The sequence below is a fragment of the Doryrhamphus excisus genome, chromosome 17, assembly GCF_030265055.1.
Source record: "Doryrhamphus excisus isolate RoL2022-K1 chromosome 17, RoL_Dexc_1.0, whole genome shotgun sequence".
NCBI lineage: Eukaryota > Metazoa > Chordata > Actinopteri > Syngnathiformes > Syngnathidae > Doryrhamphus > Doryrhamphus excisus.
In genome coordinates this window covers 18,404,279-18,418,943 of record NC_080482.1, presented here as the reverse complement: position 1 = coordinate 18,418,943, position 14,665 = coordinate 18,404,279, and the positions used below count along the sequence as shown (strand labels likewise).

Genomic DNA, 14,665 nt, shown 5'->3' with positions numbered 1-14,665 from the left:
AAACTACCAAGGTTGTCCTATAACCTCCCCACATCATGTCATGTGTATATTTGCCTTTAAACGTGAGTAAATTAGCTTAAATGCTAACATGCTAACAATCATTATGCTAGCACCTAGCAAGACAGCCTCAAGTTTAGAAAGTACCAAGGTTGTCCTATAACTTCCCTACACCATGCCATATGTGTATTTGCCTGAAGACATGAGTAAATTAGCTTAAATGCTAACATGCTAACGGCTAACATTTTAGCACCTAGCAAGAGAGCATCAAGTTGAGAAAGTGCCAAGGTTGTCCTATAACCTCCCTACATCATGCCATGTGTGTATTTGCCTTTAGACATGAGTAAATTAGCTTAAATGCTAACACGCTAACGGCTACCATGTTAGCACCTAGCAAGAGGGTTTCAAATTTAGAAAGTGCCAAGGTTGTCCTATAACCTCCCTACATCATGCCATGTGTGTATTTGCCTTTAAACGTGAGTAAATTAGCTTAAATGCTAACATGCTAAAAGTTATCATGCTAGCACCTAGCAAGAGACCCTCAAGTTTAGAAAGTGCCAAGGTTGTCCTATAACCTCCCTACATCATGCCATGTGTGTATTTGCCTTTAGACATGAGTAAATTAGCTTAAATGCTAACATGCTAACGGCTAACATACTAGCACCTAGCAAGACAGCCTCAAGTTTAGAAACTGCCAAGGATGTCCTATAACGTCCCTGCATCATGCATGTGTTAATTTGCCTTTAAACATGAGCAAATTAGCTTAAATGCTAACATGCTAACAGTCATCATGCTAGCACCTAGCAAGAGAGTCCCAAGTTTAGAAAGTGCCAAGGTTGTCCTATAACCTCCCTACATCATGCCATGTGTGTATTTGCCTTTAGACATGAGTAAATTAGGTTAAATGCTAACATGCTAACGGCTAATATGCTAGCACCTAGCAAGAGGGTTTCAAGTTTAGAAAGTGTCAAGGTTGTCCTATAACCTCCCTATATCTTGCCATGTGTGTATTTACCTTTAAACGTGAGTAAATTAGCTTAAATGCTAACATGCTAACAATCATTATGCTAGCACCTAGCAAGAGAGCCTCAAGTTTAGAAAGTGCCAAGGTTGTCCTATAACCTCCCTACACCATGCCATATGTGTTTTTGCCTGAAGATATAAGTAAATTAGCTAAAATGCTAACATGCTAACGGCTACCATGCTAGCACCTAGCAAGACAGCATCAAGTTGAGAAAGTGCCAAGGTTGTCCTATAACCTCCCTACATCATGCCATGTGTGTATTTGCCTTTAAACATGAGTAAATTAGCTTAAATGCTAACATGCTAACAGTTATCATGCTAGCACCTAGCAAGAGAGCCTCAAGTTTAGAAACTGCCAAGGATGTCCTATGACGTCCCTGCATCATGCATGTGTGTATTTGCCTTTAAACGTGAATAAATTAGCTTAAATGCTAACATGCTAACAATCATTATGCTAGCACCTAGCAAGAGAGCCTCAAGTTTAGAAAGTGCCAAGGTTGTCCTATAACCTCCCTACATCATGCCATGTGTGTATATGCCTTTAAACGTGAGTAAATTAGCTTAAATGCTAACATGCTAACAGTTATCATGCTAGCACCTAGCAAGAGGGCCTCAAGTTTAGAAAGTGCCAAGGTTGTCCTATAACCTCCCTACATCATGCCATGTGTGTATTTGCCTTTAGACATGAGTAAATTAGCTTAAATGCTAACATGCTAACGGCTAACATGCTAGCACCTAGCAAGACAGCCTCAAGTTTAGAAACTGCCAAGGATGTCCTATAATGTCCCTGCATCATGCATATGTGTATTTGCCTTTAAACATGAGCAAATTAGCTTAAATGCTAACATGCTAACAGTCATCATGCTAGCACCTAGCAAGAGAGTCCCAAGTTTAGAAAGTGCCAAGGTTGTCCTATAACCTCCCTACATCATGCCATGTGTGTATTTGCCTTTAGACATGAGTAAATTAGCTTAAATGCTAACATGCTAACGGCTAACATGCTAGCACCTAGCAAGACAGCCTCAAGTTTAGAAACTACCAAGGTTGTACTATAACCTCCCCACATCATGTCATGTGTATATTTACCTTTAAACGTGAGTAAATGAGCTTAAATGCTAACATGCTAACAATCATTATGCTAGCACCTAGCAAGACAGCCTCAAGTTTAGAAAGTGCCAAGGTTGTCCTATAACCTCCCTACACCATGCCATATGTGTATTTGCCTGAAGACATGAGTAAATTAGCTTAAATGCTAACATGCTAACGGCTACCATGTTAGCACCTAGCAAGAGGGTTTCAAGTTTAGAAAGTGCCAAGGTTGTCCTATAACCTCCCTATATCATGCCATGTGTGTATTTGCCTTTAAACGTGAGTAAATTAGCTTAAAGGCTAACATGCTAACAGTTATCATGCTAGCACCTAGCAAGAGAGCCTCAAGTTTAGAAAGTGCCAAGGTTGTCCTATAACCTCCCTACATCATGCCATGTGTGTATTTTCCTTTAGACATGAGTAAATTAGCTTAAATGCTAACATGCTAACGGCTAACATGCTAGCACCTAGCAAGAGAGCCTCAAGTTTAGAAACTGCCAAGGTTGTCCTATGACCTCCCTACATCATGCCATGTGTGTATTTGCCTTTAGACATGAGTAAATTAGCTTAAATGCTAACATGCTAACATGCTAGCAATTAGCATTTAGCCACAGAGAGAGTTCAGACGTTTATCTCAAAAATGAGCCATCAATCACGTTTCTACGTGGCCGTATGGCTGAGCTAAAAGGCTGTGAAAAGTCTGTAAATTCTCGTTTTCTATGTGCTGTTCTAAAAATAGAACAGCGATTCCCTAATCAAGTGGCCCATTTTTTAACGTTTTCGTTAATAGCGTCGCCATGGTTACACAAAACTTTCCAAAAACTAAATACCGCTGTAGTCCCGAGCGCCACGTTTCCGGCGGTGTAACATGTGTGGGGGTCCTTCTTGCGGTTTTGGCCGCATTACGCGCGCAAAAAGTGGAAGATTAAGATATACGGAATAATAACTAAACAGCAATAACAATATGGGCTGGCTCAGTAGCCAGCCCATAGACTGCTACTGCAAGTAGCAGTCTATGGGCTGGCTACTGAGCCCAGTCCATAATAATAACTAAACAGCAATAACAATATGGGCTGGCTCAGTAGCCAGCCCATAGACTGCTACTGCAAGTAGCAGTCTATGGGCTGGCTACTGGGCCAGTCCATAACTAAACGCACAAGGAATAACAATATGGGCTGGCTCAGTAGCCAGCCCATAGACTGCTACTGCAAGTAGCAGTCTATGGGCTGGCTACTGGGCCAGTCCATAACTAAACGCACAAGGAATAACAATATGGGCTGGCTCAGTAGCCAGCCCATAGACTGCTACTTGCAGTAGCAGTCTATGGGCTGGCTACTGAGCCAGTCCATAATAATGACACTTAATAGAGTTAATTTCTGATTAAACATTTCTGGTTATAGTGATGAAGTCTCACCTGTCAACCCACTGAAACTGGGCTTTCTCAATGCCAGCCCTGTTTGAGGGTTTGAGAGACCCTCATACATCGGCCGCAGGGTTTTGTCCATCTCAGACTGCACCATGACCCAGGACAGGATCATCCAGTTCTCATTCATCACAGCGTATGACGACATGACACCAGATGAAAAGGTGACTTTCTTGGCCACTTTCCGGGTGTGGTCTGAGCGGAAAGCCTGTCCAAAGGTACCCTGCAGCATCCGCTGAATGGTGTCCTTCTGGTTCCGGAACTCATGCAGCAAGCAGTCGGTGAGGTAGTGGGCAGACACAGAGACCCCGTTCCAGCCATCACTGTAGCCCCCAAAAGGCTACGGTTTTCGCTCCTGCCGAAGGAACTGAGTGATGGTCTTTTGGCCGCCATAAGTTCCTGCCTCTCCATCCATGACATTCTGGCAGCACAGGAGATGGCTTGGCACGGAGTTGGCACGCTCATACTTGAGATGCAACATCTTGTTGACCTGATTTGCCATGTCTGTGGGTGATTTTCCAGTCCGTCTCAACTCATCCAGTACTGACTTACAGATGGCCTTCTTGTAAGTCAGTAACGCTGGCAACAGATTGGTAAACCTCTTGGGAAGCTTTTCCAGCCAGAGCGGGTTGTCGGAATACCACCTGTTATTGCAGCTCTTACAGCACAGCCTGGAGGAGAGCAGGTAGTATTGTCCAGTGAGGCCCACAATCACTCGCGGTCTCCCGACTCCAGCAGAGACAACACGTGGCTGAGAACAGTCACCAGAGCACGGCAGGGTGTAGTTGTTTTTTAGCCGCCCCATCAAGTAGTCATTTTCCGGCTTCCAGACGAAAAAGGGATGAAGATGAAAATACTTTGGGGACGGCAGATCATAAATACTGTCAATCAGCTCAGGCTGGGGAGGTAAGCGCCACAGGGAGAAGGTTTTCATAGGGTTGTTGACAGGGCGGGAGCCTGGCCACAGACCCATGGACTCCAGTTCCAACTTCATCCATATTTTCTGCTGGTGTGTGCAGTTCCACTTATTGACCTCCTGGTCAAATGACAGAAATTGTTGAGGTGGAGGCGTAGGTGGGACTGCCGTAGGTGGGACTGGTGGTTGGTCTAGTTGGAAACAGACATGCACATGTCAATTTTGACACCCTTTTTAATGTGACACTATACTGCTGTGTTACTTACTGTGGGGTCGCTGTGCAGACTGTGGCTCTGCTGCAGATAGAGTGGAGGCTACAGGGCTCCCAGGAGCACATGCAGTTTCTAAAATGAAACCAAATTACATGTACACTGTGTTAATATTATATTAATATCAGGTGCAGTCAGTCACATAGAAAGATGAATCACCCACCTGGGGCAGGCTGTGCGGTCTCTTCTTTGGTCTTTGTTTTCTCTGGTAGCAGAAACATCAACTCCCGTGGGAAAGGCACTGGAATCTTTGGAGGCAGCACAGCTGGTGCTACACAAGGAAAGAGGCGGTGGTGCATTTTACCGTGAGTGTAAATCAGTTTGGATTGAAATGGTCAAACATCACTTAAAGCCTTTACCATCGTCTGGTGCATCTGGGCCAGTCGGTGCATGTTCTGTGTATAAAAAAAAGGAGAAAACGTGATGAAAGATTGATTGAATGAAATATTGGCGTTTCAGGGGTATTAGTAGAGTCACTCACAACAAACTGCCATTTGCTACTTCAACTACTTGGTTTGGCTTTTTAAAGAATTAAATAGACCTTTTTTGTGATGGTCTAGTCTAACTTTAACTAGAGCAGGAGAAGTAGAATGGCTCACTGCAAACACATGCTTCCGGCGTTAGTGAGCAAACATCATTCACCATTTCATCCATTCAAAAGAATGTATTCAAATTATACTTACCCTCTCGTAGGCTGTATCAATTCATAGTCAGTCACTTGGACTGTAGGTAGAACACACATGAAAGGAACAAAAGTAGAACGTGACGAGAACACATGCAATCACAAAATGCCCTTTGAGGTCGGTCGTTATTTAAGAACTTCGCCCTGGACCTGAAAACCGTAGCAGCTCTAATGTTGGTGGAGCAGATCCACCTACAAAACACATAGAAACTTGAGTGATTTACTTTATACAAAACACATAGACAAGGCTAGGAAAGTAAAAGAGCCTAACATGGACATATCCATAAACTGCACATACTGAGTATATCTGGAGAGATGCTGAGCATGGCTTTCTCCAGCTCTTCGTCTTCGTCCTTAGCTATTAAGAAAGAGCGGTAATATAGTTATTCAACAGTACTAAAATGGTCCAATGCATACATATGCAATGCAGTATAACTTTAAAAAGACTCAACCGTGCTCTCATCAAAGGTTGTGGAGGCGATGGTAAAAGAGGTGGAGGGCTGCTGTTGCTGCTGTTGCTGCTGCTGCTGCTTCTGCAGGTACTGTTGCAGTTTGTGCATTTTTGTACCCGTCGCGCACTTTCTTCTTAAGATGAAGGCTGCATAGCCATCATCCCTGCTCTCCCAAATCTCCCTCCAGGTGTTACTGGCGCGTGCATCAAATCCAACCAGCTGGTCATCCTCTGCTGCTGGGGCGGGCACAGATGTTTTTAGGGACTCATACTCAAGAAGAGTATTAATTTCCTTGAAGCTGAGGGCATAGCGAAGGAATGACAGAAGGCTGTCCTTGCTATGCCCCTCAACCACCAGCACTCCTGCAGCCTCCTCTCTCTGGTGGCTTTGGATAAGATACACAGTGTATCCCATGTCATTCTCCAGGAGCCAGCGGAAGGACATATCTTTGTACTTCCCAAACTGCAGGATGTACTCGCCCAGTACTTCAGTTTGGTCTGAAGCATCTCCCCCTCTCTGACGGACCACTGCAAGGGCGTATTGCCTTACAACCTCCTGCTGTGCAACAGGAGACTTGTCCCTCCTCGACGGGTTGTCCTTAATTTGCCTGGCCTCCTCGGTGGGATCCTGCAGCAGGAATCCCAGTGGGCCCTTGCGGAAGACCACACTGATTCGCCCGGGGAAAAACAATCTCTTCATTTTTTCTCTACAGTGACAGAAATAATGAAATAATATAATGTATTATTATCCAAAACCATGAATACAAGTACAGGTTACAGTATGTGATAGCAACATGTATGAAATATATGTATTGTTGTCATATATGAGCTTTTCCAAGAACATTTACAGACTAAAGCAATGTCTATAAACTATCATCCATACTTAAATGGTATCGCAACAACTACAGTCATGTTTGTTTGTTGAATTTCTTTGTTCACTTTACAATAGCTCATAAGAGTTTAATTTAACAGATGATTTGTACTTATCCATGAACAACTATAACATTGTACTTACAAAAAAAAAACACAAGTCTTATGAGCTATCGTTATATTTGTCCAAATAATTGTCGCTAATGCATATAATAGGTATACGGGGTCGGAAAATAGCGAACAATAGCGCCACAAACCCACGTGGAGAAACATGAAAGCAATTTAAACACTATACAGAACAGTTCAAAGACAAAATATTTTTCTGTAGCCTGAAATGCAAAAGACAATATATTTTTTACTGTAGTTTTACCGTGTTTTTGTCGCGTCGTCTCGTCGCTCGCTCGGAAAAAGCAATTGTGCTGTGTTACCTGAAGTTCAGGATGGATGTGGTGGGTGGAGCAGAAGCGGCCACAGCGCCACTCATGGACAAATGTATATTACATCCATCGTGGGGATGAACGCCACAGCGCCACCCCTGGACAAACGTATATTACATTCATAGTGGTCTTTCGCTCTCATTGGAAATGAATGGGGAAAGTTTAGCTCGTTTCAGCTGAACTATCCCCGCCGGCCGCGCGGAAAACGCCTGATCTCGTCCGATCTCGGAAGCTAAGAAGGGGCGGGCCTGGTTAGTACTTGGATGGGAGACCGCCTTGGAATACCAGGTGCTGTAAGCTTTTATGGTTTCTGCTCTTGCCTGACAGCAGAGGGCGCTGTTTGACACTTTTTGCTGGAGTCTAGTTTGGCCTGCGTCGCCTTCAAATAGGATCTTTTCAGTTGACCTGGCAGCTTACGGCCATACTACCCTGAAAACGCCCGATCTCGTCCGATCTCGGAAGCTAAGCAGGGGCGGGCCTGGTTAGTACTTGGATTGGAGACCGACTGGGAATACCAGGTGCTGTAAGCCTTTTATGGTTTCAGGATTCCAACCTGTGCGGGGAAACCCCATTGGATTTCGAGTCCAACGCCTTAACCTCTCGGCCACCGTGACTCCTTGGAAAAGACCAATGGGGGCAGGTGACCCCATTGTCCTAGAACCAAAATTTTGCTGATGTCAAGGATCAGCTGGCAACATATGCATGGGAGGAAGTCACATGGTTTGTGTGAGGGGCTACACAAGTCTTTCCACTTCTAGTTAAAAGCCAGGCACCTCACAATGTTTCCATAAAGTACCAAGGGATTGTCCTGTTGCCCTTGTATTTTGTGGGCAAAAAGGAGGCGTTTGCAAGTGGACCTCAGACCCTATCACTGGTCACCTGAACAGGGACTTGAATCCCGGACACTCAGATCAAAAGTCTAATGTTCAGGTGACTGGCTCAAACGTTGTCTTGTCTGACCACTCTTTTGTCCAGAAGATATTTGGCTAATGTGGTCTGTTTTCTTAAACCTGCAAATGTCCAAATACACAAGGGTATTGTCTTTGTAGGGAGCATTGTAGTACATGTGACATGTATACTACATATGACATCAGAAATGATGGGTCTTTATTCAACAGAACAAGAACAACATTTCTTTTAAATAACAGCATAGGAGCTGCTGAAACACAGAGAAGGCACTGCTGGGATTTGAACCCAGGATCTCCTGTTTACTAGACATGTCTGTCAAAAAATCACAACAGTATACAGTGTCTTCTCTTAAGGGCCCCTGCTTACCAGTTGATGGGGTTTGACTTGATTCCTTTTAACATAAAAGCATTCCGTCGTCTCTTAATCTATAATCCTGGATGGCGCTTTTGCAAAAGATAATATTTTCAAGCAGAGCTTCTGTGTTTCACCAGACCTGTGCAGAAACAAACTGAAATCTGTGACTTGATCAACCTAACTTCTGATCAAATGTGTTAGACCATGGAAGCTGGAATGTGCTTTTGAAAAGTCATTGACACGCAGTTTGCCAATTGGGAACCACACAAGTGCTGTGCAAGAGTGGAGCGCAAACATGAATGAACAGTGACACTAGTGACATCCAGAGAACGTCCCTGGGTGGGCTCGAACCACCAGCCTCCTGGTTAACAGCCGAACGCGCTGACCGATTGCGCCACAGAGACGCACACACTGCCAACTTCTGTTCAGTTGAAGCCATACTAACGCATGCTATGCGTCCAGCATGCCCTTTGTTTTGGATGTGACTCGCACCTTCTGGTGTAACAATCGAGGCATTGCAAACCAGGACACCAGCTTTACTCTTTGATGAACGCAAAGTATTTTTGGGTACAATCCAGGGGTCTTGTGCTCTCACGGAAATGGCTCTGTCCTTTTTCAACATGAGTTGAGACGAAATGTATTAAAATAGACAGACTGCATTGATCACTCAATCAGAATTTCTCAGTTTGCCAATTTCAGACTGCGTGACAAAGAATCAAGTCAAACTCCATCGACAGGATGGACAGGGAACAACAAAGCAGGGAAGATAAGGGATAGGGAGGAGAGGGGAAAGATGCGACCGCCTTTGTTGAGAGCCAGAGAAGAAGCTCTCATCTCTGCAAGGTCAAGTACAGTATGCCAAGATTTTACCTTGTGAGTTGTCCTCATTCCATAAAGGCCTGAATAGCTCAGTTGGTAGAGCATCAGACTTTTAATCTGAGGGTCCAGGGTTCAAGTCCCTGTTCAGGCGGTGAAGGTAGGCCCCTTCCCTGAATAACTTGTTTAAGTAAACCTTTTCGACCAAGCACCTTTGCGATCTTCCAGGACTGTGGGTAAACGCCATTCTCAATAATTAAATTGAAGATACAGTGCGAGACAGGCACTTTGACCAGCTAAGCCACAGCGCCAGCTGTGCATCTGGCACCAACACAAAAACAGTTCGCCAATGGGGAAAAATGTTCATACAAGGGAGGGAGTCCAAAGTCCAACACGTGTGAATTGAGAGTCCCTGGGTGGGCTCGGTTATCAAACTCGCTCCCAAGGAAATTTTGGAACTTGGGAAAGCAGTAAGAATGGCAAGAAGTAGGATTAAGAATCCTACTTCTTGCCAAAAGCCTACCCTATGGTAGAAGATAAGATATGCCTTTATTCGTCCCTCAGTGGGGAAATTTGCAAGGTCCCACAAGTTCCGCAACAGCTGTGGGAGTACCTCAGTATGTTTACAGACCATGGACTCCTCCTAAATTTAGATACATAGCCTTATCCATGCCAAAACCACACAACAACCTTGACCAAATCCTGACTGACATAACTGACTTGGTACATAATCACCGTCTCAACAGAACTGAATTAGCCCAACTGTTGACATTGACCACAGGCTCCAAGTATGGTGCTTTTTGTACGGCCATTTAGCCAATTTGGCCAAAGGGGAATTCAGAACACCCTCGTGGCCCATTGCCATTTTTATGGTACCTGGCGACTTCAACCAGTGAACTCCACTGTACCGCTTATCCTCATCGACGGACTGTATTCCCCACCCTTTACCAGCATGGGGACATTCCAACCCAAGATGAGAACACACTGGACCAGGTACACAGCAACATAGTACGTGGCACAGACACAGCTTCACCCTACCCCCACTTTTAGCCCAGACTGAAAAAGCAGAGAAACCCCTTTGCAGCTGAAATTGCGCAGTTGGGAGAGCGTTGGATTGAATCTCTAAAGGTCCCTGGTTCAATCCCAGTTTTCAGCACAATTGCTGTTTACATCGTGAGTTGGCAAATAGTTTGTAAAGGGGTGACTTTGTTCTCTTGATTTCATCAAAATCGATCACGACAACACAGCCAATGACATATTAAGACCAGACAAGTGCAGTTGGGAGGTGACATACAGAATCCTGATGCATATCATGTTACAATCAGACACAAACCCGACCTTGAGTTCGCGCAAATGTTCACAGCATTAGGTCTGCAAAGTGTTCAGCTGATACACATTTACTGGAAAGGAAAATGGGCTTTTGTCACGGTAGCCATGCCGACACGAGCTAAAATGTTTCTCCCGCCAGGACAACACCCACATGAAATTCAAGCTTTGCTCGCAGACGAAAAAGAACCAGCTGGAATGAGCAATCTGCACCTCCAAGTCTGAGTTTATGGTTCTTGCCCAGAAAAGCATAGCTCACAGCCGTAATTGTATAGTGGTTCCTACTCTGTGTTGTGGCCGCAACAACCCCGGCCGATTCAGGGTCATGGCAGGTGTGTGTTGCTTTTGTAATTGTATTGTCTGAAAAGACAAGATTGTCTGTCCACTTGAAGTGTGGTGATGTAAAAATACACTAGTTTTGACCACACCTGTATTTTTAGTAAACATTATTAGCATGCAATGAATCAAAGTATAAGGTACGATGTCGGAGATCGAGAACGCTTTTGTTGGCAAAACAGCCATAATATATCATTTCGACAATAAGGGTATCAAACCCGCTATTTCTTGCATGTAGAGCAAGAACTCTAGCCTTTGAGTTAAATCCCCCCGCTGCACAGGAAGGCTGCCACAATTTCTGCAACACCAAAACACTAATTAAGATGTGTCATTTTGAGTCAACAAGACCATGTCCACAAAGGAGATGAGGTGACCGAGAGGTTAAGGTGATGGACTGCTAAGCCATTGTGTTCTGCACGCATGGGTTCGAATCCCATCCTCATCGGACTATACTAATGCGCCAGTTTTGACACCACCTGTCTTTTTAGGAAACATCATTAGAATGCAATTAATCCAAGCATCCGGTACGATGTGGGAGATTGAGAATGCTTTTTTGGCAAGAAAAAGGCATAATATACCATTTGGAGAATGCAGGCATCGATTCCACTTCATCTCACATGCGAAGTGAGCGCTCTACCATTTGTGGTCCTACAAGAATGAAATGTTTTCCGCATGTTGCAGAATTTTCCACAGGAAAGAAATCTTTAAGATGTATCACCAAAAGAGCTGAACCGCCCAATGTGGGGCTCGAACCCACTACCCTGAGATTAAGAGTCTCATGCTCTCCCAACTGAGCTAACCGGGCCTTTTTCTGCCAAGATATCACTTTTTATTTTTTTTAAATTGATGTGGTCTTCTTGATGTTTGATCAATTCCACACCCAACCTAGTTTCTCGGGGAACAAAGGAGCGAGAGGTTCAGTCATAGCTGAGAACTTTGGAAGTGTAGTCATCTTAACCCTCCTGTTATGTTCATTTGTCAGGAACAGCCATGATGTTCCCGGGTCAGTTTGCATGTTTATTTATCTGAAAGATGTCCAAAACCAAACAAATCCCCACAAGCATTGTTAGTTATTCACTACTAACTCCATTACTAACTATTCTATCAATCTTTAGTGCAATGGTGTACCTTACCTCTCACAGGTAGTGGTTTAATTAATTTTAATTAATTAATGAATTGAATTAATCAGATGCATCATGACCAGTCTGCATCAAAACATTATCTGAAATCCTGTGGCAGGTTTCTGGCATTGATTCTTAATTCAGTTGCCATCCCTGATAGATGGTAATGGTAATCATGCCCGCGTGGCAGGCGAGTCTCTTTGCTTGTCTGACGTCTGTGTCGCATCCTGATTGGCTGGCAGCAAATGTCAACAACACGCGCGCGGCCCCGCGCGGCCCCCGCTTGGCAAGTGAGAATTCTACCACTGAACCACCAATGCCACGTGGGGACACACTGTAAGAGAAAAAAAATTCAACTGTCAAGTGGATGAGCCTCTGCAAAGTGGCGCTGAATGACAACACATCACAATGTCATACTCTTTGGATTCAAGCACCTTCTGGCGTAATGGGATCCACAAGAATCACGTCAGCTGTGGATGCAACGTCAATTCGTTCTTGAAGGGCAAGTGACAAAAAGAAGTACATGGTTCACAAATCAGCTGCCAAAGTTTCACTGACCAAGCACCCAGGCACTGCTGGCATTTGAACCCAGGATCTCCTGTTTACTAGACAGGCACTTTGACCAGCTTAGCCACAGTGCCAGCAGTGCATCTGGCACCAACACAAAAACAGTTCGCCAATGGGGAAAAATGTTCATACAAGGGAGGGAGTCCAAAGTCCAACAAATGTGTGAATTGAGAGTCCCTGGGTGGGCTCGAACCACCAACCTCTCAGTTTACAGCCAAATGTGCTGACCAATTGCGCGACAGAGACTACAACAGCATGACTGCAGTCAGGTTTCACTAAGTGCTGTCCACCTTAACTCTCGGGTGGTCCGGTCTGTTACGTTTCAGGTGTCATTCTGAATACTGCCCTTTCGCAGGAAAAGAGCCTTTGTACTTTTTCAACATGAGCTCTAAAGAAAGGTACAAGCTGAGATATACTGCATTGGCCGGGAATCGGACCCGGGCCCCCCGCTTGGCAAGCGAGAATTCTACCACTGAACCACCAATGCCACATTGGGAAACACCATCGGAGAACAAATTAAATTGTCGAGTGGATGTGCCTCTGCAAAGTGGCGCTGAATGACAAAACATCACAATCACAACACACGCACATGATGCCAGGGGAGGCCGAGTACTAACAGAGCTGAGCGAGAGGGCATAAAAAAAAAATAGTGACCTTGTGGTGGTTACCCGACAGCACCAAGGATATGGTGCACGTCTGATGCGTAATGCATGCCAGGTGATGTTCATCTAGCGAGCGGACATTCTTGTGGGGGACAAGCTCAACAGTAGGAATGTTGAGAGAACTGACCAGTCCGCTATCAATGAAGTTCTCGTCTGCCCCAGAGTCAATTAATGCTGTGGTAGGAGAAGCTTCCCCCGCCCAGGATATCGTACCTTCCACCTGAAGTCGGCCCACCAAAGCGGATGATGCAGCCGGTGTGGTTGGAGCGGGCAGTGCCAGCAGCTGGGGAATATCCCTGGTGGAGGAAGAGTGTTGGCGTGCTGGGCGAACTGGACAGCGGGAAATTGTGTGTAGGACTCCCACAGTACAGGCACAGCCACAGGCGTGGACGGTGACTCCTCTCCGCTGACGAAAGGCGACTGGCTCCCAGTTGCATGGGGACGACACTCCCGACGTCATCAGACGGCGCTCCGCTGCTGGAGCAGGGAGGGAGGAGTGGTGCCGGAAGAGCCCCAGGAGGTGGGATTTGGAGCCGACATGTGGGTCGGAGAGGCTCCGCTGTGCGCTGCGCTCCCGCAGCCGGTTGTCGAGTCAAATGGATAGCGACAGAGAGCGGCTGGAATGACAAGGCGCTGTGGAGCGCATATCGGGCGAGTGTTAGAATAAAATGTAGATTATTTTGTTAGTTATCACCCTTATATCCACTTGCTTAGACAATAGAAAGTGTTTGAATGTGCTGAAGAAGGAATGTTCCCGTGACCCTAATCAGAGACCCTCAGCGACCCCCAGGTCCTGGAGGTGCTTGGATGCACCAACAGCGACTCTGCAGATGCTCATGTTAATCCTGCAAGAATGTGTCAAGATAAGAACTCGTAAAACATTAAAAGTAATAGCTCTCACATACACACACACACATAGACAAACAAATACAGCTCGTGCAACTGCCTTCTCCACCCCCCCTTAGAGTTGCACGACCATGTAGTAGGGACCCCCGAAAGAGAATAAAAGGAGAGGAGTGTGAACTGCATATTCAGAGTGGAGCGGCATGTCACTGGGTATGTGGTTTCACTCTCCTCGCTGCGATCAACTTGGAATATTGTTGTCTGTCTCTTCTGTATTTCTGTATTGAAGTGATTTTACAAGTGTCACAGGAGTTTGAACCTGACATTTACTTGGTTCTTCGAGCCAGATCCCAAGATACCTGAGGAGTCCAGTTGTGGAGCGGACAAGACAGAAAGACCGTGGCCACGGCAGACAAAACCCTTTGACGGGCTGTCTTCTCAGCTCAACAACTGGAAGCTGAAGGTTGACGGGATACCTACGGAAGAGACGACAACAATCAGTAAGACACTTTTGATCAGAGTGTGAGTGAAAGGGCGCCGTCCCTTTGTGTTGTGAGTGAAAGGGTGGCATCCC

The 14,665-nt window shown here is 45.3% G+C and overlaps 1 protein-coding gene and 6 non-coding genes across 11 annotated transcripts in view; 3 read left to right on the top strand and 4 right to left on the bottom strand.

The window, feature by feature from the left end:
• Positions 1–13,545, bottom strand: part of LOC131105363 (uncharacterized) — a 193,918-nt gene extending 180,373 nt beyond the window's left edge. The window contains exons 1-9 of one of the 5 annotated variants that reach the window (XM_058053400.1): positions 7,091–7,185; positions 5,852–6,557; positions 5,698–5,757; positions 5,550–5,591; positions 5,401–5,440; positions 5,077–5,112; positions 4,881–4,988; positions 4,715–4,792; positions 3,524–4,639 (exon numbers count right to left, since the gene is read on the bottom strand). In XM_058053400.1, the coding sequence (XP_057909383.1) occupies positions 4,573–4,639; positions 4,715–4,792; positions 4,881–4,988; positions 5,077–5,112; positions 5,401–5,440; positions 5,550–5,591; positions 5,698–5,725 (399 nt within the window). In that variant the 5' untranslated portion in view covers positions 5,726–5,757; positions 5,852–6,557; positions 7,091–7,185 and the 3' untranslated portion in view covers positions 3,524–4,572. Of the gene's footprint in view, positions 1–3,505; positions 4,640–4,714; positions 4,793–4,880; positions 4,989–5,076; positions 5,113–5,400; positions 5,592–5,697; positions 5,758–5,851; positions 6,849–7,090; positions 7,186–13,461 lie in introns of those variants that run through there. The other 4 variants (XM_058053399.1, XM_058053396.1, XM_058053397.1 and 1 more) reach the window with 4 other exon arrangements.
• Positions 7,569–7,687, top strand: LOC131105754 (5S ribosomal RNA). The gene has a single exon (XR_009119987.1). It is a non-coding gene; the product is annotated as a 5S ribosomal RNA (ribosomal RNA).
• On the bottom strand, positions 8,751–8,824 carry trnan-guu (transfer RNA asparagine (anticodon GUU)). The gene has a single exon. It is a non-coding gene; the product is annotated as a tRNA-Asn (tRNA).
• trnak-uuu (transfer RNA lysine (anticodon UUU)) lies at positions 9,318–9,390 on the top strand. Its single transcript has one exon. It is a non-coding gene; the product is annotated as a tRNA-Lys (tRNA).
• trnas-gcu (transfer RNA serine (anticodon GCU)) lies at positions 11,262–11,343 on the top strand. Its single transcript has one exon. It is a non-coding gene; the product is annotated as a tRNA-Ser (tRNA).
• trnak-cuu (transfer RNA lysine (anticodon CUU)) lies at positions 11,631–11,703 on the bottom strand. Its single transcript has one exon. It is a non-coding gene; the product is annotated as a tRNA-Lys (tRNA).
• Positions 13,003–13,073, bottom strand: trnag-gcc (transfer RNA glycine (anticodon GCC)). Its single transcript has one exon. It is a non-coding gene; the product is annotated as a tRNA-Gly (tRNA).
• Positions 13,546–14,665: the final 1,120 nt, after the last annotated feature.